Source organism: Peromyscus californicus, unplaced genomic scaffold (genome assembly GCF_007827085.1).
Source record: "Peromyscus californicus insignis strain IS unplaced genomic scaffold, ASM782708v3 Scaffold_5__1_contigs__length_169319896, whole genome shotgun sequence".
Taxonomy (NCBI): domain Eukaryota; kingdom Metazoa; phylum Chordata; class Mammalia; order Rodentia; family Cricetidae; genus Peromyscus; species Peromyscus californicus.
This window is the reverse complement of record NW_026294573.1, coordinates 98,069,424-98,092,850: the sequence shown is the minus strand read 5'-3', so window position 1 is coordinate 98,092,850 and position 23,427 is coordinate 98,069,424. Positions and strand designations below refer to the sequence as shown.

At 40.5% G+C, this 23,427-nt stretch overlaps 1 protein-coding gene across 1 annotated transcript; it reads right to left on the bottom strand.

Annotated features, from left to right (window-relative positions):
- Positions 1-6,671: 6,671 nt before the first annotated feature.
- LOC128097742 (acyl-coenzyme A amino acid N-acyltransferase 2-like) lies at positions 6,672-20,611 on the bottom strand. Its single transcript, XM_052718438.1, has 3 exons — positions 19,793-20,611; positions 18,878-19,080; positions 6,672-7,407 (listed from the first exon to the last, which is right to left on the bottom strand). Exons 1-3 carry the CDS (start codon positions 20,253-20,255, stop codon positions 6,814-6,816), a joined length of 1,260 nt encoding a protein of 419 aa, XP_052574398.1. The 5' UTR covers positions 20,256-20,611; the 3' UTR covers positions 6,672-6,813.
- Positions 20,612-23,427: the final 2,816 nt, after the last annotated feature.

Genomic DNA, 23,427 nt, shown 5'->3' with positions numbered 1-23,427 from the left:
TTGATTCCCAAGAGGACACCTTTACACTTGTGTATCTGCACTTGTAAATACACACACACACACACACACACACACACACACACACACACACACACACAGAGACAGAGACAGAGACACACAGAGAGACAGAGAGAGACAGAGACACAGAGAGACAGAGACACAGAGAGAGAATGCAATACAATTTTTTAAGTTTTTTAATACCCTTCAACTCTGCTTCATACTGGCTTGCTGTGGGATGTCCTGTATGTTGTAAATATATGTTGCTATGATTGATTGATCAATAAAACACTGATTGGCCAGGAGCCAGGCAGGAAGTATAGGATAGGCAGGACAAACAGAGAAGAGAGGCTGGGAGGTGGAAGCTGAGGGGGAGATGCCAGACTGCCATCCAGGGAGCATCATGTAAAGACAACAGGTAAAGCCATAGAACACATGGCAACATATAGATTAACAGACATAGGCTGAGTTAAATGTAAGAGCTAGTCAGTGGTAGGCCTGAGCTAATGGCCCAGCAGTTTAATTAATGTAAGTTTCTGAGTGATTATTTTATAAGCGGTTGTAGGGGCCGTGGGGCTGGGCAGGACTGGAGAAAACTCCAGCTACACTGGCTCACCCTGAAATTCTATCCCATGGCAAAGCCCGGCATCTGGTTTTACTTGAGTGGAGTTTCCTAAAAGATAAAGGAAGTCCTCAGTGTACTTCCCGTGATCTGGTCATTGTATGGATTAACAAGAGAACCAGACCATGCGAGCAAAAAAGCAAAGCTTCATTCAAGTACCTGCTCCCAAGAGAAAGGAAATCGGCCCTGCCTCAAAAGAGTTTTTGCAGGGTGCTTTTAGTCTAATGGAGTGTGGTGGGAGAGAGTCAAGGAGGAAAGGGGACCTTTAACAGGCAAAAGGGACTACAGTAAGCAACATTTTATGGGTGTGTGGGGTGAGGGGTCACTCTGGCCATTAGGATAGCAGGAGTCTGTGGTCAAGCTGTTCTGCTGAAAGTAGGGGTCAGCAGACTTCTGAGAAGTGTAGAATGATCAGTTTCCAATTTTCCTGAAGGGGATGGGTCTCACATCTTGATGTCTTGGTGACTCCATCTTAGGCCAAAGATTTGGGCCAGCCCAACAGTCACCATACTGACAATACTGTTCTTGCCCTAGTGATTTCAACATGTGCATAAAACTATTCTGCCACTCCCTAACTGCGTGACTATTTTGCGATGAACACCAAAACGTTTACTCACATCCTCCTTCTTGATCCAGGCTGTGCCAGCTTTGAGCTGTGCCTTCAGACATATTTAGTGAGCATCGACTATGTCCTCAGATTTGTACTAATAACTGCAACAAAACAAGCAGACCAGCTGCTTTCTTTCATGGGATTGTGTCAATGAGAGGAAAAGGACAGGCATGCTGGTAGTAGTCCTGGGCACTTCCAAGCTCCTTTCCTTAGATGAAGAACTGACGTCAGGAAATAGAAGACCAAGCTATGTGAGAAATGCAAAAGTAACCACTTTGTTCCTACAGGATTGAAAAGGCCCTGCACCTAGGAGTCCAATAAAAAAAAAAAAGATGCTGGCTTGAATATTTTATAAGACCCTTGGGTTCTCCTCTTTTCTCTGTTGGTTCTGTTTGGACACCCACCCATGTGTCTTCTTGCCATTTTTCCTTATAAGGTCTTAGGAACAAGAAACCATAATCTCAGGCAGCCCAGTTTCATTTCCCTTATCTAACTATGTCCCTCTAACTCTTCTCCAACAACCCAAAGCCTTTAATATAAAGTGGTTTGAAGGGATACTTAATTCAGATGGGGCAATAGGGCATGAACGGAAAGGTAGAAAAGGCTGCTATAAAGCAGTGACATACATATGGAGCTACTTAAAAAAATAAGGGATGATTAGATAGAAAGCATATGGAAAAGAATATTAAGGGGTTGGAGAGATGGCTGAAAATCACTTGTAACTCCAGCTCCAGAGGGATCTGATGCCTCCCTCCTCCAAGGGGACATGCACTTATAGCATTGTTCCCACAGACACACAGAAGACACATAATTTTAAAAGCTCATAAATGAATCTACAAAAGAACATGAAGAACTAAAGAAAGGTCAATGGGAATGGAATTTGTCAAGTGAGTGTAAAAAAACATCTGTTATGCCAGAGAGCATGTTGGAGATTTTGGAGGCCTTCTTATTGTTACAAACTTTGAAGTACATCCTGAAGTAACAAGAAGCCTTCAGTCAACTTGGGTTTTTTTAAACTTTTCTCAGACTTATGTTTTTAAAGGGTCCTTTTACATCAGTGTACAGAATGGCTGAAAGGAGTCAAAAGTAGAGGTGTGATGACCAAGTAAGTCATTGCTTTCTTTCTGAGATTCATTTTCAAATGATGTGTATATAAGGGGCGGGAGTATGTGTCTGTGGTTTTGAGACACCTGGCATGTGTGCTGGGAACCAAACTTGGCCCTGTGCAAGAGCAGTGCATGCTCTTCACTGCTGAGCCATCTCTCCAGCCACAGGATGCTACTTTCTTGAGCAACATGTCATGACTTGAAGTATGGTGGCAATAACCATAAAGAAAAGGCAGCTTTGAAGGACATGAAAAATTGCTAAGAGATGGACTCAACGGAGCCTGAGGTTCATTGGATATGACAGATGGCAGTTATCAGTAACATTTTCTCCCTGGAAAATACTTTTCCAAATCTGACTCACAGAAGTCAGGTGATGAGTGGGAAATCTGCAAACAAAAACAAGTCAGATTTGAATATACTTCCAGGACATCAGCTCCAAGCAGTTCAGCTTCCCTTGGAAGTCCAGAAAACCCCACAAGTGCTCCTCACTGTGGGGAAACTCCCAGGAGAATAAGCTTACCCTCTCAAGACTGCTCCTCAGCGCTCAGCATGGCTTCCTCACTTCAAGGTCTTTTATGTTGACATCTATCGCATGCTACTGAAAGGACCAAGCAGATGCCATAACAGGCTGCTCAGTCTTCTCTCAGAGATTAGGCCTCAATTTCAGTTTCCTGAGTCTTCAGCAAGCAGTTTCTGGGAGGGCCATGAACAAAAGACATAGTCCTTACAGTAGCTCCCTTTCTGCACGTACTCTGACTGCTCAAGGTACAGCCAGTTATTACTGTCTGGGACCCCTCACCAACTTAGAGCTACGTGCATGGGTCAATGTGAACGTGCAAGGCTAGCCAGCCTCCATGGCAGCTCAAGGACAGAGCCTGGGACTTGTCCAGACCTGCCCCCAAGATGATAACTATAACCCCCAACCAGTAAATTCAAAGGTTACACACCCTTACCCAATCATATGACGCCAAGGCTTGTACCACCCTGCTTGCAGTTTTTTCTCTTTAAAAACCCCTCACCCTGAGAGCTCAGGGCTGTCATCCTTCACCTGGCTAGCCAGTGTGTTGGACATGGACCAAGCCTGGGCTTGTAATAAACCCCTTTGTGCTTGCATCAGATAGCAGCTCTGTGGTGGTCTTGCTCAGGGGTCTCGAGACGAGGGCACAACACTACATGTACAGCCTTCCCGGGAAGCCAACTAAAGCCATGTGAGAGTGGCAGAAAGATGGAGGGGCGACACATTTCCTCAAGAGCTCTCCATGTAAAACAAAATACTAAAACAGACTAAATAACCGAGGAGAAATAGTTGATAACATCAAATTCCAATTCTAGAAAAGTTACTATTAAAGAGATTGAAATAAAAACATTTTCAGATTTTGCAAAGATCCAGATTTTTTTTTCAGATAGGCAGTAAGGAAGAGCAAATAAGTATCTAAATCATAGCTATGGTTAAATAATTACTGTTAAAATACAGTAATAATCTGTAAGTGAAGGGGTGTCATGGAGAAGATAATTTTGCTTTGGGGGGGAGAAAAACAAATGCATCAATACAATTTTCAGCTCTTTATTATGAAAAATTTGCAGGCATACATAAAGGCAAATAAGAACACTATAACAGAGCTTACTTGAGACACCATCCAAAGGCTTTTGCAGTAATTTTGCTTTTTGCAATATTCCTGACTTTTATAATAATACCCACATATCAAAGCTAGCCACTGTTGAATTCTTCAGTATAAATCTCTAAAGTTTTTTATATAACCATAATACCATTATCACACATAACAATGTCATCACAATTTCTTTGTGTCATTTCTTGATACCATTTAATATTAATCTATATTCAAATTACTCTAGGAAGACATGGGCCATATTCAAATTATTCTCTGAAGTAGTGGAAAAATAATGACTTAATTATATGAATTAGACAATAAAAGTGATTTTGAGATATTTTCAATTACATAATGGCTGCAGTTAATAATAACATAAATGTATATCAAAATCACAAAAAGAACAGATTCAGTGCAAAAACATCATAAGTACATGAGGTGATATTTAACGTAGCCTGGTGTAATAATTCCTGAATATCTACATATTATCAGAACTCAGGGAGTCACAGGTTTATGAAAGGAGCTGAAACAAAATTACCCTTCAGAAATGAACTACATTAGCAGAGAGGGCAAGGGAGGCTTGCTTCTCTTTGAAGCCTAAAGAGGCACTTCACTAAGAGGGCCAGCTTATACTAACAGAGAGATACCCTGGAGAGCATGACAAGGGACAAGGCTCCGTATAAATCCCCCAAACAAAAGAGATAGCCTGGCTTTCACAAGTTTTGGAGGACAGGTGTGAAATTTTATTCCATGTGATTTAATTCATGTAATGTTTCAAGATAGCCTGTATGCTAAGTACCCAGTAGAGCCATAAGCCTCTCTTGCAGCTTTGGGAGTGAGGGACTGTGAGGTCACAGCCTTCTTAACTATCTGTCACAGAGAGGAGGGATGTAGGGGAAGAGCAGGGAGAGGTGCAGTGGTCCAGCCTGAGGCCGCAAAGTCTTTTTAACTATCTGTTGCAGAGATAGGGAAGGATGGAGGGAAAGAGTGGCAGGAGGTGCAGTGGGCGGGGCCTCATTTTTCTAGGCTAAGGACTTGGTAGGTTTGAATGAACAGTCTTAAAGTGGAAGGCCATGGTTTAACACATACATCAAAACATTGTGCTAATATGTCACTGTTATCAACTAAAAACAGAAGTTTAGCTTTTTCTCCATCTCCCAATTTATTTTTACAGGCTCTCAGTTCAGATCCAGGCCTTCCAGAGCATTTTTTAAAGTCTCTTCTAGTTCCAAACTTAGTCTTTCCAGCCTAACTTAGTGGTGCCTATGCAATTAATCATCAGGCTCTAGCACAGTTGACCCACAGGATAACCTGCAGTTTGGACTTGTTTACTCACGGTGACAGTGAACTTGTTCTCCTGACACAATGCGAGTAAATGATCAAAAGCTTGACCAGACCAAAGTTCAACATGCTATTGGTAGCATTGTTAATACCCACAACCTCCTTCCACAAAGTCCATGTCAAACTGTCCCTTTTTACAGACCAATGTGAGTGGTGGGTCTGGGTAGTGCCGATTTGATCCCTCCATGGCAAAATGACATTACCCCTCTCCTGCCCCTTCCACACTATGGCGTTTTGTACTTTGGTAAAACTGCCTTTGTGTCAAAGAGGAACAGAAAGCAGAAATAAATAAAAAGAGAACACTACATATCAGAAACAAACTAACAAACAACAACAACCAAAAAAAAAAAACCAACAGAAAGACAAGAGCATGGATTGATTTGATTTAAAACATAATAAATGATTTTTAAAAGATTTGACCAGTAAGTGAAGCAAAAGTCACCATTTGAAAAGATAAAATAGGGAAATATTTAGGTAAGTCGGACTGAGAGAAAAGAGAAAATAGATAAATAACAGAGTCTATGTGAAAATAAAATATGAAGAAAACATGTTCTTGAAAACCAGTGAAATTCGGCAGAAACATAAAGGATGAGATTGGCTTCAAAAGAGACTTGAGCATCCTTGTTAGTCAATGTAAGAGTTCCATCTACTCAAAGTAAATGAACAGGCAGAAGTGACAATGAACTAGCGCATCAGACCAGGAGAGCGGAAGAGGGAAGCGTTGTGAAACTAGAGAGGAAATCACCGTGGAAACCAGAACAGGTGACTCAGATGAGGTGACAGCTCTGTGCCAGACACTGCTCTAAAAGTCTCATTTACATTAACTCACTCAGCTTCAATAAATGCCACGAAGGCACTTGATTCAATTTAATTGTGTCCCTGATTAAAAAACAAATTGTAGTATATACCTAGAATAAAGAGAAACATTCCACTTCTTTTTTTTTTAAAAAAAAGGGCTATCTACTGGACATCTACAGCAAGCATTATACCTGATAGTGAACTAGAATGTTCTTGTCAAGCATCAGAAATCCAACTTAAAACAGTTTAAACCGAGTATGTACTCCTAGAAAGAAGTCAGCAGTTTTAGAGACTTCATTTGGATTGGAAATGCCTAGATCAAATGAATCCTTAACTGGAGATATATATATATATATATATATATATATATATATATATATATATATATATATATATATATATATATATACAGTGTTTATCAGTTTGCAAGAATACCATAATTTCTGAATACTGATATATTCCAATATACAAACTAAAATTGAATTTACAAAATTTCCAACTACATACTAATTTGTCAGAAACACCTCAGATTCAAGTGTGTCCTGGTCTCTTGTCTCATTTTCTTCCAATTGAATTGGAATAAATGTGAATGTAAGGAAGCCAGAAGAATTCTGTCCCCCACCCCCACTCCTACTCTCTAATTCCTAAATAATGCTATTATTCTCACACCAGTTCCAACCTCTTCTCTAACCCACTTCCTGCCTGCTACCTGGGCATGGTCACTTCCTTGGCTTAGAGTTTGCTTCTGGACTGAGGGAGGTGTTGCTTGAAAAACTTCTGGATCTCTTTCCAGGAGTGTTCCTGGGCTGCTGCGTGAGCAGTGGGATCTCCTCCCCAAAGCAAGGGGTTAGCCAAGCCAGAGTGCCAAGATGCAAAGCAACAGGGAGAATAGGGTGGCTCTATGAGGTGGCCTGCCCCAGGGTACGCCAGCATTCTGCCGCTGCTTCTTCCATGGCTGTGGAGCTGGTCCATGGCTCTCTGTGCTAATGCCTTGCTATCCAGGCATTCATCATTCTCTCCTACAATGAAGAGGAGCCACCCTTGGGCTTTTTCCACAGGAAGTATACTCTGTGGGTTCAGCTTAATCCTGGGGTCACCTATAAAGGGACGGAAGCACAGAGCCCCTGAGGCATGGACTTGGGCTCGCTCCAGAGCCTGTTGGATGGGTGTCACAACCAGATCCCCATACCTTAGTGGAATGTCTAGGACGGCACTGGGCCCATTGATGCAAACAGTGGCAACCACCTGCTTCAGATAGCAGGCCATGGCCAGCCCAATCTCTGCACCTTTGCTCACGGAGATCACACCAATTCCTGGTTGTTGGATCTTGAACACAAAGCAAAGGGAAACCAGTTTACATGCTGTCCTCTGGGAAGAAGCTCTCCCGAAGGAAGGCTGGACAGTCAAAACAGTCAAACTCTGGCATTTGGGTTTTCCAGCTTGTGAGATCTAGAGATTACTACCAATTTAGTAATACTTTCTCTGAGCTTTATCATCTTGTGGGAGCAACTGTATCACTCACCTTGGAACAATCAAAATAAAACCTCATCAAAAATAGAATTTTAAAGATAGGGGTGGTGGCACGGTCCTATAATCCTAACACCAGGGAAACTGAGGCAAGAAATTTTGAGTTCCAATACAGCCTAGGCTACACAGGGAGACCCTGTATTAAGATAAATACACATTTTCAAGTAGAGTTCTAAAAATGCAATTATAATCCAGCAACATTGAACCTCACAAGAACAGAGGCAGTTGGGCTTTCTGAAAGATCACATTCTTGATTTCACTAGAAAAAAGATGTTCGGGGTTGGGAAGATAGCTCAGTGGTAGAGTGCTTGCTGTACAAGCATGGGGACCCAAGTTCAATGCCCAAGACCTATGTGTAAAAGGCAGGCAGGGGTGGTGGTACACTGATGTAATATCAAACAATAGGGAGGCAGAGATATGGTGATATTTTATTTGTATTAAAATGTTATTTGTATGTTAATAAATAAAGTTGCCCGGGGGTCAGAGCTATTAGCAAGCCATAGGAAAGCAGGGCAGTGGTAGCCTACGCTTGTAATTCCAGCACTTGGTAGGCAGAGCTGGGTAAGTCTCTGTGTGTTCAGGGATACAGCCATTATTGGATACACATGCCTTTAATCTTAATACCAATCATGGAAAACCTGGAGGCCTATACAGACAGGCCGTGAGGAGGCGGTCATGTGGTTGGGTTTACAACCAATGAGAAGGCAGGACAGGAACTCTATATAAAGACTTTAATACAGGGGTAGCTCTGGTTCGGAGAGGTAGGACCACCACAGGAGGAAGGGTAAGGTTTTAACTCTTAGCTCTGACCTCTTGGCTTTCTTCTTTGCATTGGTTCTGTGTTTCTTATTTAATAAGAAGGTTGGATACATCTACATTTGGCGCCCAACGTGACAAGAATTCATTAAAAACCACTTGGCTTGGCTTGGCGGCAGGTCTGGTTTCCGGCCTGGGCGGCCCGGCTGCCTAGCTTGGACCCAGGCCTGACTGACCAGCAGCTGGAGCTACTTGCAACTGCTACAAATAACTCAGGCCTGCCCTGCCGAACAGGGCCCCTGCCTGTAAAGCCAAGGCTTGACTCGGCTCAAGCGGCTACACTTTCTCTCTCTCTCTCTCTCTCTCTCTCTCTCTCTCTCTCTCTCTCTCTCTCGCTGGATTCACACCTCGAACACCAGGTGGCTGTGAAATTCCCTGGGATTCTACTGTTCTACCCAGACTTGGATTCTACTGTTCTACCCAGACTTGGTAAGTCAATTAACATATCTATTTAAAAGAGAATTTTTTTCTACATTAAAAAAAATGGGCTTTATGTGTACATTGGAAGAAAATTGGGCTTTGTTTGAAATTTTAGGCACTCTGACAATGGAACAACTATATGAAAAGATTAATATTGATCGAATTATTCAGTTTATTACTTTTCTTATCCTCATTTTACTATTTAAAAAGATCGTCAACTTAAGTGCCAGGATAACAGTCTTAGAAAAACTTGTTAAACCGGTAAAAATGAATTATAGAGAAACTCAAATTCAGACAGAAGAAATAAATAGTGAAGTTGTTTCAAAATTGGATCATAAGGTTACAGAAAGAAAGCCAGTTTTCACACAATCACCCTTAATTTATCCAGTAGCCGTACAGCAGCTACCTGATGAAGAGAATGAACAAAATACTTGGGTTCCAGTTGAAATGTTAGACTTATGAAGATTTAAGGAGGCAATAGCATCTTATGGCATGCACTCCCCATATGTAAAGCAAATGTTAAACACCTGGTCAACTTGTAATAGGATTCTACCAAAGGACTGGCGGGAATTGGCACAGGCTGTTCTTGAACCCGGACAAAATCTCCAGTGGAAAATGTGGTTCAGTAATGAGGCTAAAAATATAGAAAGACAATGGAGGGATAGCGGAATACAAGTCTGCCAGGATCAGCTTATTGGAGAAGGCCAATATGCTTCAGTACAAACACAATGTTCATATGATGTCCAAACCCTAGTTCTATGTCGAACGGCAGCTTTGAATGCATGGGACAGAGTTGAAGAACCAGGAAAAAAAACTGAGTCATTTACAAAGGTTATACAGGGCCCCAAAGAATCTTTCACAGATTTCTTACAAAGATTGACTTCAGCAGTACAAAAAATGGTCCCGAATTCAGAGGCTAGTCAGATAATAATTGAATCTTTAGCCTTTGAGAATGCAAATACAGCGTGCAAAAGAATAATCAGGCCGTTAAAGGCAAGATCTGCACCTTTGGAAGATTGGATTAGAGATACAGTTAATGTAGAGGCTTATGACCATGATGATATGTGGGTAGGAAAAGCAATTTCAAAAGGTTTGAGTAATGTTAGATGTTTTGGATGTGGAAAGCAAGGACATTGGAAAAGGGATTGTAAACAGGTCATTCCTAGAAATAATGTTTCTTCAAGGAACACTGGCAACAGAATGCCCCTTCCTTCTGGAGTATGCAGAAGGTGTGGTAAGGGAAAACACTGGACCAACGAATGTAGATCAACAAGGGACAGACAGGGTAACCCTCTGCCTCGAGCTTCGGGAAACTCCCAGAGGGGCCTCAGGCAGGCCCCCACAATAAATCCAGTTCAAACCTTTCCTGCAGTTGTAGAGGAAACCCCTACTCAAAGCAACTAAATAACCAAATGTCTATTGGAATAAATCATGTTAGTCGAGATGATGAAACAGAGAAAATAGGAAATACAGGAAAAAACATAAAGAAAATTTTTTGGCAAACTTCTATTAATGAACAAAGACCAAAACTAACAATAAAAATAAATGGTGTTTTGTTGTCTGGTTTGATAGACACAGGTACTGACATTACCATAATTGCACCAGAATTTTGGCATCCAACTTGGCCTCTTCAAGAGGTAAACATTCAACTCTTAGGAATTGGGACATTATCTAGAGTGAAACAAAGTGTAAGATGGCTTGAATATATAGGTCCAGAAGGACAGAAAGGAAAATTAAAACCATATATGGCTAACATAGCTATGAACCTGTGGGGTCAAGACTTGTTACAACAATGGAATACTCAGATTAATATCCCTCCAATCTCAGAAACAAATCATAAATTAGTACATGTTTCTGAGAGAAATATTAAAAGATATTATTCTAATGAGTGCTCACCAGCCATCCATGTCATACAAGAACAGGGCACAACACCTGATAATCTTCCAAAAACATTAACAGCTCTGCCCTTAAAATGGTCAACAGACAAGGCTGTATGGGTTCAGCAATGGCCTTTAACAACAGAGAAACTCCAGGCTTTACAAGAGCTGGTGGAAGAACAGTTAAATGCTCATCATATTGAAGAATCAACCAGCCCTTGGAATTCTCCTGTATTTGTTATAAAAAAAAAATCTGGTAAATGGAGAATGGTAACAGACCTTAGAGCAATTAACAAAGTAATTCAGCCAATGGGCTCTTTACAATCTGGAATTCCTTTGCCTACTCTGTTACCAAAAGGATGGCCTCTCATAGTTATTGATTTAAAAGACTGTTTCTTTTCAATACCCTTACAAGAAAAAGACAGAGAAAGATTTGCTTTCACAGTGCCTACTTATAATAATTCTCAACCGGTTAAAAGATTTCAATGGAGGGTTCTCCCACAGGGAATGTTGAATAGCCCAACTTTGTGCCAATATTTTGTAAAACAACCATTAGAAGTGGTACGTAAAAAATTTCCTAAATCTATAATTTATCATTATATGGATGACATTTTATTAGCTGATTCAAATGCAGATACTTTAGAAAGAATGTTTGAAAAAATAAAGAAAATTTTGCCTTGCTGGGGATTACAAATTGCTTCAGAAAAGGTACAAAGAGGAGATTCTATTAATTATTTAGGATATAAAATAGAACTTCAAAAAATTAGACCTCAAAAGGTGCAAATTAGGAGAGATCGACTACAGACTCTTAATGACTTTCAAAGATTATTTGGAGACATTTCTCATCTAAGAACTATTGTCGGGGTAAAAAATGATGAACTGAATAATTTGTTTAAAACCTTTGAAGGTGATAAGGACTTAAATAGTCCAAGAGAATTATCACCTGAAGCTGAGAAAGAATTGGCCTTGGTAGAAAAGAAAGTACATGAAGGGCACGTAGATCGTATTGATCCAAAGCTGGATTGCATTTTGGTTATTTTACCTTCTAGGCATTCCCCAACAGGAATATTAATGCAAAGGGAAGATATTATGTTGGAATGGATATTTTTACCAAATAAACCAAATAAAAAATTAAAAACTTATGTGGAAAAAATCTCTGACTTGATTTGGAAAGGAAAATTGAGACTTCGTCAATTAGCAGGAATAGACCCAGCAGAAATTGTCGTACCTTTAACTAAGGAGGACATTGAAAAATTATGGATAGAAAATGAAGCTTGGCAAAAAGCTTGTAGTAATTTTTTGGGTGAAATTAACAGCAAATATCCAAAAAGCAATAGAATTGATCTCATAAAGAGAGCTGATTGGATCTTGCCTCGAATTGTGAGGAAAAAACCCATATCTGGAGTTCGTACATTTTATACAGATGCCAACAAACAAGGAAAGGCAGGTTACAAATCAGAAAATTTAAGTAAAGTGGTTCAAAGTCCTTATAATTCAGTTCAAAAATCAGAATTGTATGCTATTCTGTTGGTATTAATGGATTTTTCAGAACCTCTCAATATAGTAACTGACTCTCAGTATGCTGAAAGAGTAGTATTACATATTGAGACTGCAGAATTTATCCACAATGCTTCAGAATTAACTTCATTATTTATTCAATTACAAGATACAATCAGAAAAAGGAGTCATCCTTTATATATAACTCACATCTGATCCCATATTGGTCTGCCAGGCCCTCTAGCACAAGGCAATGATGAGATTGATAAATTATTGATAGGAAATGTGCTGGAGGCCTCAGAATTTCATAAAAAACATCATGTAAATAGTAAAGGTTTAAAAAAGGAATTTTCCATAACCTGGCAACAAGCCAAAGAAATAGTAAAGAAATGTCCTACTTGTTCCTTCTACAATCAAACACCATTACCAGCAGGATGTAACCCAAAGGGTACTCAGAGGAATGAAATCTGGCAGATGAACGTGTTTCACTTTGCAGAATTTGGAAAACTGAAATATGTACACCACACTATCGATACTTATTCAGGATTTCAATGGGCAACTGCTTTGAGTTCTGAAAAAGCTGATTCTGTAATCACTCATTTGCTAGAAGTTATGGCCATTATGGGTATACCTGCACAAATCAAAACTGATAATGCTCCATCATATGTCTCTGTTAAAATGAAACAGTTTTTTGCTTATTATAATATAAACCATGTTACAGGTATACCACATAATCCTACAGGTCAAGCAGTTATAGAAAGATCAAACAGAACTCTAAAGGATATGCTAAATAAACAAAAAGGAGTAACAAAAACCCCCAGAAATAGACTACATAATGCTCTATTAACTTTGAATTTTCTCAATGCCAATGAGAAAGGAACAACAGCTGCAGAGAGACATTGGATAATAGAAAAAACTACAGAATTAAATCAACCTATATACTTTAAGGATGTGCTGACCTCAGAATGGAAACCAGGATATGTGTTACATTGGGGACGAGGTTTTGCTTTTATTTCTACAGGAGAAGATAAGCTGTGGGTACCATCAAAATTGATAAAGGTTCGATTTGAACAAGAGAGACCTCTTAATTAGAGGAGGTGATAGTTCATCAACTATCGTAAACATCCAATTTAAACTAACTTATACCAGTAACACATGCCTTTTCATTTAATCAGATAACTTGTCAAAAAGGAACATCCCCACAAAACCTTGGGGAAAGGTTTTTGTTTTTGTCTTTTAGGAGAATGAAGGTTAAGGAATTTGAAGAACACTGGACAAATGAGACAACTGAAGAAAAGGGACAAATCATCTATCCTAAGAAACAGAGTGAAATGGCGTATGGGTATGTTATCTAAAAAAATTTTATGTCTTCCTAAATGTTTCTTTCTGCTTTTCTTTAAAGATTTAACACTATTTAATTTCTAATAGTCCCAGTTCAATTAAAATTTAAAGCTGACTTTGGAGTTGGAGAATGGCTCTCTCCTTCTTTAAACTCAAGCATGTTGTTAAAAGGAAAATGTAAACTCCCTGTATCATGCCAGAAGTAAAGAGCCATCTTCTGCTATGGGACAGGAGAAAAGCCAAATTAATTAAAGGACTATTCTATTACTAATCTCAACTCTTTGATTCTATTCTGATTCTTTAAACTTTTCTTAAAGTATGAATTTTATATCAAAATTTACAAGATCAATATATATAGATATATATACATTTTAAACTTTAAGATATAAATGGTCATATAGAGTATTAACTAATTCTAAAAAGTTGCATATATAGTCTTTGTGTTCGAGTCTCTTATCAGTTTTTTGCAGGAAATCACGGTTAGGCCTAACATCAACTGAAGTCTCCAGGAAGAAGATGGGGCCCCACAACAACAACAATTCCACGTGGACAATAATGACATCACTAAGCTGACAAGCATCATCTACAGATCAGCTTTGAACTACAAAGTGCTCAGAGCAATTTTGAGAGAGCTAGCTGAGATGATCCAGTCTCAAAGACTACTTGAATAAGGATTTGAGATAAGCCCTGAATTTTGGCATTATACACAGACTGGATAACGAAGGATATATTTACCTTTCCTAGAATTTGACAATTAACCTAAAATTTTTCTTTCAGGATAAAGATACCTTCACCCATACCCAGCAGGAAGCAATTTCAAGAATACGATGCCCACATTCCCAAAGAGGTGGTGTGGGGCGGTTGGTTTTTTTGGTCTTTTAATGGGTTTTGGGTCTGGGATAATTTTCATTGATTAGGGGGGTTGTTTACAAGTCAAGGGTTAGGAAAAAGGCTAAGCAAAGGAGATTAGATTTAAGATTCTTATTAAAAAAGAAAAGAAAAGAAAAGAAAAATGTAAATACTTTACATTGGATTGGATTGTTTTATATTGTATACAAATTATATATATTGAAATTGATATTGTTAGAAAATGTTATATATATTTTTTTAATTGTACCGTTCATCTAACAATGTAATGCAATTTTCTGATCCTTGAATGTTATTACCAACTATTAGGATATAAAGAAATGAAAGTTAGTAGTTAGACATTATAATAGAACTTGTAGTTATATTAGGTATGTTTTCAAGATTGAGTAGATATATTTTAGATAGACAGGTTATCTTCAAACCCTTCAGAGATCTACAGAATATGGCATTTAAAATGTTTTAATAACTTAGAAAATTTTTCTTTTTTGTTATGACTATGAGACATGTCGGCTCCTGGCAGTACCAATCTACTTCAGAGAAAATATGGGCATTGAAGAAACTGTATATGGAGTTAGCTTTCATTGTGGCAAAAGTTAGCCACTGGACAACAAAGTATCCTCGAATCAACCGGACAAAATGAACAGACAGGACATGAAACAAAGGACTACTGATTCTTGCCAAAACAAGTGTGGTTATGGCTTTATCAAAAGGCATCTTCAGAGGCCAGGACAATATGGCACCATCCCTGAAGTGGCCTTCGCAATTCGGAAAAGGTACAGTGCCCTTTTCTTCGAAGGCAGCTGAACAGGCAGTGGGCCGATGGCCTCTGATGTGCAATGGAACAGCAGCTGAAACAGTTATTCTTGAAGAGTAACTAAGCTCATGCCTCTCAATAGTAGACTGGCATTTGGTAGAGGGATATGGAGAAGAATGGGATGCTGAGATGAAGCCATATATACACAGCCAAGAAGAATGGACAGCTGAATTAAAAAACCATCAACAATTTCCAGAATTTAAAATCCTGAATCATGACATGACACTAGTGGAATTCAGGTGTTTCTGGTACATGGACTACTCTCACTCAATGTGAGGTTGAACTGTTGACCTTGTGTACATCCTACTTCACAAATGAGTCTGTCAGATATGCTAAGCCTATAGGCTGAAGATGATGCCCCAGCACTGCGGAGAAACCTCAGGTGACTGTCCAGACAGCTGGCTGTTTCTGTCAACTCACAAATTTTTTGGAAGTTGCTTGCATGCACTTCCTGTTTTTATTTTTGTTAGCTAATATTATTTCCTTCTTGGGTCTCTGAGGGAGTTGAAGATTAGTTAGTTATAGTTGAAGTTTAGTTAGTTATAGTTGAAGATTAATTAGGATACATTTTGGACTTACCAAAATAGGATAGATAATGAAATTATTTTCTCTGAATTTGTCAAATACAAATGGACTAGACATTGTTTAGGTATTTATTACTTGTATATATTATATATAGTTATTGTACTTTTGTATATAGTTTTTTTATATTAGTTATAAGCTTTTTCTTTTTTTTTCCTTTTTATTAAAATAGAAAAGGGGAAATATGGTGATATTTTATTTGTATTAAAATGTTATTTGTATGTTAATAAATAAAGTTGCCCGGGGGTCAGATCTATTAGCAAGCCATAGGAAAGCAGGGCAGTGGTAGCATACACTTGTAATTCCAGCACTTGGTAGGCAGAGCTGGGTAAGTCTCTGTGTGTTCAGGGATACAGCCATTATTGGATACACATGCCTTTATTCTTAATACCAATCATGGAAAACCTGGAGGCCTATACAGACAGGCCGTGAGGAGGCGGTCATGTGGTTGGGTTTACAACCAATGAGAAGGCAGGACAGGAACTCTATATAAAGACTTTAACACAGGGGTAGCTCTGGTTCGGAGAGGTAGGGCCACCACAGGAGGAAGGGTAAGGTTTTAGCTCTTAGCTCTGACCTCTTGGCTTTCTTCTTTGCATTGGTTCTGTGTTTCTTATTTAATAAGAAGGTTGGATACATCTACACAGAGACATGCAAATCCCAAGGGCTCACTGGCCAGCCAGCCTAGTGGATATGGTCAGTATCAGGCCACTGAGAAGTCCTGCCTTACAAACAAGGTAGATGTTGAAAAAGGAAGGACATCAACTTTGAACTTCTGGCCTACATGGCCTCACACACGCACATTTACCTAATATACATATGTGCATGCATACGCATACACACACACAGGGGGGTAGTGTAGTATGTTTGCTAGATTTTTTCAAACATTCTACAAGCAAAATTCCCATGTAAATATTAGTGTACAGCTACAAAGGTTTACACATATATTATTGACCTCATTAATCTAAGAGCTGACCCTGACTGAATATGCAGAAGGAAGCAATTTGACAGGTGAGTGAGGTCAGAAGAGCATTCTGGACAGGCATGTTATAGAATAATCTTTTTATACACTGTGAAGATGTGTCTTTGCCAAGGCACTTCTGATTGGTTTAGTAAAAGAGCTGACTGACCAATAGCTAGGCAAGAAGAGGTTAGGCAAGAGAGCCAAACTGAGAGGATGTTGGGAAGAAGGGCAGAGCCACAGGGGGATACCAGCCAGAGGTGCAGAAGAAGCAGGAGATGAATATGCTGTGCTGAAAAAAGGTACCACCACATAGTAATGTGTAGATAATAAAAATGAGTTAGTTTCTAACTAGCTCTTACTTTAAGTTGAAAGAGCTAGTTAGTAACAAGTCTAAGCTATCAGCCAAGCATTTATAATTAATAATAAGTCTCTGTGTGGTTATTTGGGAGTGGGCTGGCAGGACAGAACTGACCAATGGTCCTAACTAAAAACTCTACCTACAAAGGCAGAAGCAATAGAAAATACTGTCCTCTCCTTGATAAGTCAGGCTGTCCCTGTCCATGTTTAGAGTGAACAGAATGCTAGAGCTAGGGGGTCAAATATCACTTGATAGTTGGAACAAAGACACTGCCAGACTATGTCACTTTCTAGCTTTATGGTCTTGATACATTTCATTTGAGTAAGCTTTCTCACAAAGAGGAGGAAGAAGAAAAAGAAGTAAAGAGGAGGAGGAGGAGGAGGAGAGAAGAAGAAGAACAACAACAACAGGAAGAACAAGAACAAGAAGGAGAAGGACAAGAACAAGAAAAACAAGAACAAGAAGAACAATAAGAACAAAAATGAGAATTACAAGAAGAAGGAGGAGAAGGAGAAGAAATGCTGTTGCAGATGAAATAGCCCTCATCTGAAAAGCTCATAGAAAGAGTGTTTCAAATCTGGAGCGTTCAGACTTCGAAATATTTGCACAGAATCTGTTGGCAGAGAAGCTGCACTGTGGAAATCTGAAATCCACACAGGAGTCCATTGTGTTTACATTCAAATGTTATAATTTCAGATTTCAGATTTTTGAGTTAGAAATGTTCAGCCTTTGGTATTTATGCCATGAAGCTGCTGTGAATGTTGGATGGGATGGTGCATATCAAATATTTCTAGTGAATGGAGTGCTTAATAGTCACCGAGCAAATGTCAGGGTTGTGCCTTTATTATTTTACCTTTGTTAGCTTGGACACACACATCTAAGTCAGTAGCACAAATATCAACACTGTAGGACCTCTCCAAGCAAATTAAGTCACAATTCAACTGATATTTACTTCCTAGGAAAAGCTACTTTATGAGGTGTACTCCAGTCCTTCTCAAATTTTAATGTGTAGAAGAAACATTCATTTTCATGTTAACATGAAAATGCTGATTATGAACTAGGGATTAGAAGTTTTCCTTTCTATCACATCTCAGGTGATGCTGAGGCCACTAGACCATGGCCCCCATTTCATTGCTGCAGTGATACTTAGCCATGAGTTCTAAAAGGACCCTTCCTTTTCAGATTTCTCTCCTGCGTCCAGTTCCTGACATTGGCTATTTACTTTGTTCTCCAACCCATAGCTCTTAAAATAACTGAAGAGCTAATTCAGGAAGTCAGAGTATTGGACCAAGTAAGTTTGGTTGGTAATTGTGTTGTACTCTTGTGCTTCAATTTCAGTTCTGAACTTCTGCATTAGTGTTGGTCTCAGATCCTTTAGTGTGACCTACACTAGCATGACATGTTGAGACCATCACTGATGTGTGCAAGCATATTGAGTTCAGGATTCAGGATCAGTGACTGATAGAACATTGAAGAGCCTCTTATGAATACATTGTGAGAGCTTCAAATGTAACACGTCTTGGCTTTTTCCCAGTGAAGAGAATCACAATATGTGCCCCATGTATTCATTGTCTTCTGTACGCCAGTAAACAGTAATTACTAACCAGCTCAACTATCCTATCGTTCTTAAAATGTAAGCTGTGCTCTGCCCAAGGCTGCACTGATTAGACCAGACCTTTGTAGTTTGTCTTTCCTATAATTTTGCGAGATGAAGCAAAAAGTATTTTAAGTACCTTGGGATGAGCTAGTAGGAAGTTGGCAGCTTCCTCAAAATATTCCAAGTCAGTCTCCAGCAGTTTATCAGGCAGGTCTTCATAGGCAAAATACGCTAGTGCCAGGACTGCAAAGCCATGGGAAGCCAAAAGACTGGCACGAAATTCAATTAGACCTCCAACACTCCCAAACATGTCAATAATTCCTGGGAAAGGACCTTCTCCTGGGAGAAAAAAGAAACAAGAAAATGGGATCGAAAGAGAGTTGAGTACAGCAGTGAAAACAAACGCAACACAAATGAATTACATACAGGCACAGGGTACACACTCACACATGCTCACACACGCATGTACGCGCGCAGCTTCTGAAATTGTCGGTCACAAATCAATATGGGGCTCACATAAGTGAATATTGGTAACAATTCAGATGAAATAAATGTGTACTCTCATGTGGACGTGTGTGTGTGTGTGTGTGTGTGTGTGTGTGTGTGTGTGTGTGTGTGTATGTATGGGTAAAATTTTTCAACAAGTTTTTAAATGGTTGTAAAGCATGCTGATGCCATTCCATACTACATATTTATGTGAAGCAGATTTCTTAGCATTGACAATTATCAACACCAAAAGCCAGTTTTGAAAACATTGAAGATATCCTGTCCATGTCCTATAATCTAAAATAGTCTACCAAAGTTTAATTCTAGGTAAGCCCATACATATCATCAGCGTGCAAATTTGCTTTCTTCTTTAATAAGTGGTAAAATCATGTGTATACCAAGGAACTGTTTTAAAATCATTTTCTATGTTTTATTATCAGTAACTCTCTGCTTTCTACACCTATCTCATATATTTATATACCCAGGATCATGTTAAAATTCCTACAGTAAAAAGAGGTCACAAGTAGAAAAAATTATGTTCTGTATCAACAAAGATGATTCTCACCTGGAGGTAGAAAAAGGGCTCCACGTACCCGACCTTCTCGGATCTGCTTCCGCTGAACCCCAGGGCCAGCAAACCAACGCTGCACCATCTGGCAGGCCTTGGGTCTAATCGTGGCTGAATCTACCAAGCAAACAGAGTCATACAGGTCCAGAGTGATACAAAAGGGGCTATTCATCACGTCTTTCTTCATCAGCCTCTGGAAAACCTTCTTCGGCTTCAGAGACCAAAAGAGGCCCATTGGGTGGACCCCTACGTAGTCACCCCCCAAGGCTGATGCCCGCTCCACGTCCACCTCGCCAGCCTCGTTGGCCTTGTAGAAGGCTTTGGATTGGAAGAGCTTCTCCTTCTCATCCTTCAGTGTCGCCTTGATGGTCACTATCTGCGACGGAGGCAGGCCTGTGGCTCGGATGGACACAGGCTCATCTGCAAGCGCATTTGAGGGGGTGACTATCAGCTGGATCATTGGCAAGCTGGTGAGTGGACCAAGTGGTGCTTCTTCACTGTAGTGAGAGAGGAACCGAGTTGGAGACTTAAAGTCCAAGGAAGGACCTATGCAAGGATGTCCTCAAGTCCGATTAACTGAAACTCCAAGGACTTTAGTGCAAAACATGTAGAACTGGGAGGGGAAGGGAGAGAAGGATCGGGGGAGGAGAGTGAGCCAGTGGTAACACTGGTCATACCTTATAGCAATGAAATGAGCTAAATGGCATGCTGAAATCTGGGGAGTAATGGAGAGCAGAACAGGGAATTCAAACTAGATCTGACCCCATAGATTCACAGCAGAACACGGAATGACACAGGAGAAAGTGATAGGATGAATGTGAGCAAAAGAAATTATACCCATATGAAATTGTAATTTAATTAATTAAAAATTTTCTCCAAATTTAAAAAAAATAATAATTTTAACTAGACACAGAACAGAACATTAGGAGATTTTATTGGAGGAAGAATGTCCTTGAAAGGGGACTGAATATGGAGAGATAGGAAGTTATGCTTTTACAATTACATTTATTTACTCTGTGTGTGTGTGTGTGTGTGTGTGTGTGTGTGTGTGTATACCTGGGTGCATATGTGGTCAGAGGACAAACCACCGGAGTCAGTTTTCTCCATCTACCATGTGTGACCCAGGGAGCAAACTCAACTTTTCAGGCTGGAAGGCAAGAACTCTGACCTGCTGAGTCATCTTGCTGCCTGGGAAGTTACACTTTCTAACACAGTAAATCAAAAACATCTAGGGCCCTTCATTACCCCCACTCATGTCCAGGCTGTTCATATAGATCCCATCCATTTCTCTGTCATTGGGCAATCCCCGTGTCTTTCTTGGCAAGGGCCGAGGGAAAGAGAGCTTGGGGGAGTGGGAGATCCCAGCTGGATCAAGAACAGAGAGGGAGAACAAGGAATAGGAGACCATGGTAAATGAAGACCACATGAGAATAGGAAGAAGCAAAGTGCTAGAGAGGCCCACAGAAATCCACAAAGATACCCCCACAACAGACTGCTGGCAATGGTCGAGAGACAGCCAGAACTGACCTACTCTGGTGATGGGATGGCCAAACACCCTAATTGTCGTGCTAGAAACCTCATCCAATGACTGAGGGAACTGGATGCAGAGATCCACGGCTAGGCCCCAGGTGGAGCTCCAGGAGTCCAATTAGCGAGAAAGAGGAGGGTTTGTATGAGCGAGAATTGTTGAGACCAAGGTTGGATAAAGAACAGGGACAAATAGCCAAACGAATGGAAACACATGAACTATGAACCAATTGCTGAGGGGCCCCCAACTGGATCAGGCCCTCTGAATAGGTGAGACAGTTGATTGGTTTGATCTGTTTGGGAGGCATCCAGGCAGTGGGACCGGGACCTGTCCTCAGTGCATGAGTTGGCTGTTTGAAACCTGGGGCTTATGCAGGGACACTTGGCTCAGCCTGGGAGGAGGGGACTGGACCTGCCTGGACTGAGTCTACCAGGTTGATCGCAGTCTGCGGGGAGGGGGGGGGGGGGACGGACGACGACACGGACTTTGCCCTGGAGGAAGTGGGAATGGGGGATGGGCTGGGGGGGGAGGGGGGGGCGGGCGGGAGGGGGGGAACAAGGGAATCCGTGGCTGATATGTAGAACTAAATTATATTGTAAAATAAAATAAAATAATTTAAAAAAAACATTTAGGGAAGACAAGATGGGAACAAAGGAAAAAGAGGAAGAGTGCTCTTAGGTTCTCTGTCCCTTGCAGTGTTAATTAAAGAAGTATGATACTGCCCTCTTCCCAAAATGACCCAGACCTTGTACATGAAGGCAGTGGTCCACCCATCAGGGCCAACTAAGAGAAAATAGTTAACCTAAGTACTGTTTGGTTTCTAGTCAAACATAGTGAAGCACACCTTTAGTCCCACTATTTGAGAGGTAGAGACAGGAATATCAACCCAAGTTGAAGGCCAGCCTGGGCTACATAGCAAGTTCCAAGCTAGGCTGAGTGGTCACATAGCAAGGCCTTGGTTTGCTCTCTCTGTCCCTGTCTATGTCTCTGTCCCTGTCTCTGTCTCTCTGTCTCTCTCTCTGTCTCTGTCTCTCTGTCTCTCTGTGTCTCTCTCTCTGTCTCTCTCTCTCTCACACACACATACACACACACACACACACACACACACACATAATCTGGTTGTCTTAGTGCTGTGAAGGGACACCATGGCCATGGCAACTCTTATAAAGGAAAATATTTAATTGGGGCTGACTGACAGCTTCAGAGGTTTAGTCCATTGTCATCATGACAGGACATGGTGACATGCAGGCAGACATGGTGCTGAAGAAGGAGCTGAGGGTTCTACATCTGGATCCGGAGGCAACAGGAAGTGAACTTGTAGCTAGAGTTTTCCTGCCTGGCCCACAGTCAGGACAAATCTCTCTCACCTGCCAGTCCCACAGCCGCTCAGACCCAACCAAGTAAACACAGAGACTTATATTGCTTACAAACTGTATGGCCGTGGCAGGGTTCTTGCTAACTGTTCTTATATCTTAAATTAATCCATTTCTATAAATCTATACCTTGCCACATGACTCGTGGCTTACCAGCATCTTCACATGCTGTTTGTCATGGCAGCGGCTGGCAGTGTCTCTGACTCAGCCTTCCACTTCCCAGAATTCTTCTCCTCCTTGTCCCACCTATACTTCCTCCTGCCTGACTACTGGCCAATCAGTGTTTTATTTACTAACCAATCAGAGCAACACATTTGCCATACAGAACATCCCACAGCACTTCCCCTTGGCTTATTTTTTATATTAGCTTGAGCCACACTGAGCATAGTTTGAGCAAAGGAAACCTCAAAGCCTGCCCCCACAGTGACACACTTCCAGCAAGACCATACCTGCTCCAACAAAGCCACACCTCCTAACAGTGCCACTCCCTATGAGTTTATGGGGCCAATTCCATTCAAACTCCCACACTGGTCTAACCTTGTATTCAGCTGAGAGTTGCTACGTGGTCTAGAACTCACAATGGGTCTTAGACTAAGGATTACTAAGTTTATCTATTGTCATTGGCACATCTTTTAGTTTCGTGCCAGGAAGGAATAACAGCATTTTGTTGCCATCTCTTCACCTTTGGTTTTGTTACCTTCAGGCCAGGATGGAACAGCTACTTATGTTCA

Bases quoted from the DNA above. Each gene is read 5' to 3' on its own strand.
- LOC128097742 (XM_052718438.1), bottom strand. From the start codon at position 20,255: ATGATCCAGCTGATAGTCACCCCCTCAAATGCGCTTGCAGATGAGCCT. The intron at 19,081-19,792 runs GTGAGAATCATC...TTTTTCTCCCAG, and splicing joins AGCCCTTTTTCTACCTCCAG to GAGAAGGTCCTTTCCCAGGA. The intron at 7,408-18,877 runs GTACTTAAAATA...TTTGTGTTCAAG, and splicing joins TCCTACTAGCTCATCCCAAG to ATCCAACAACCAGGAATTGG.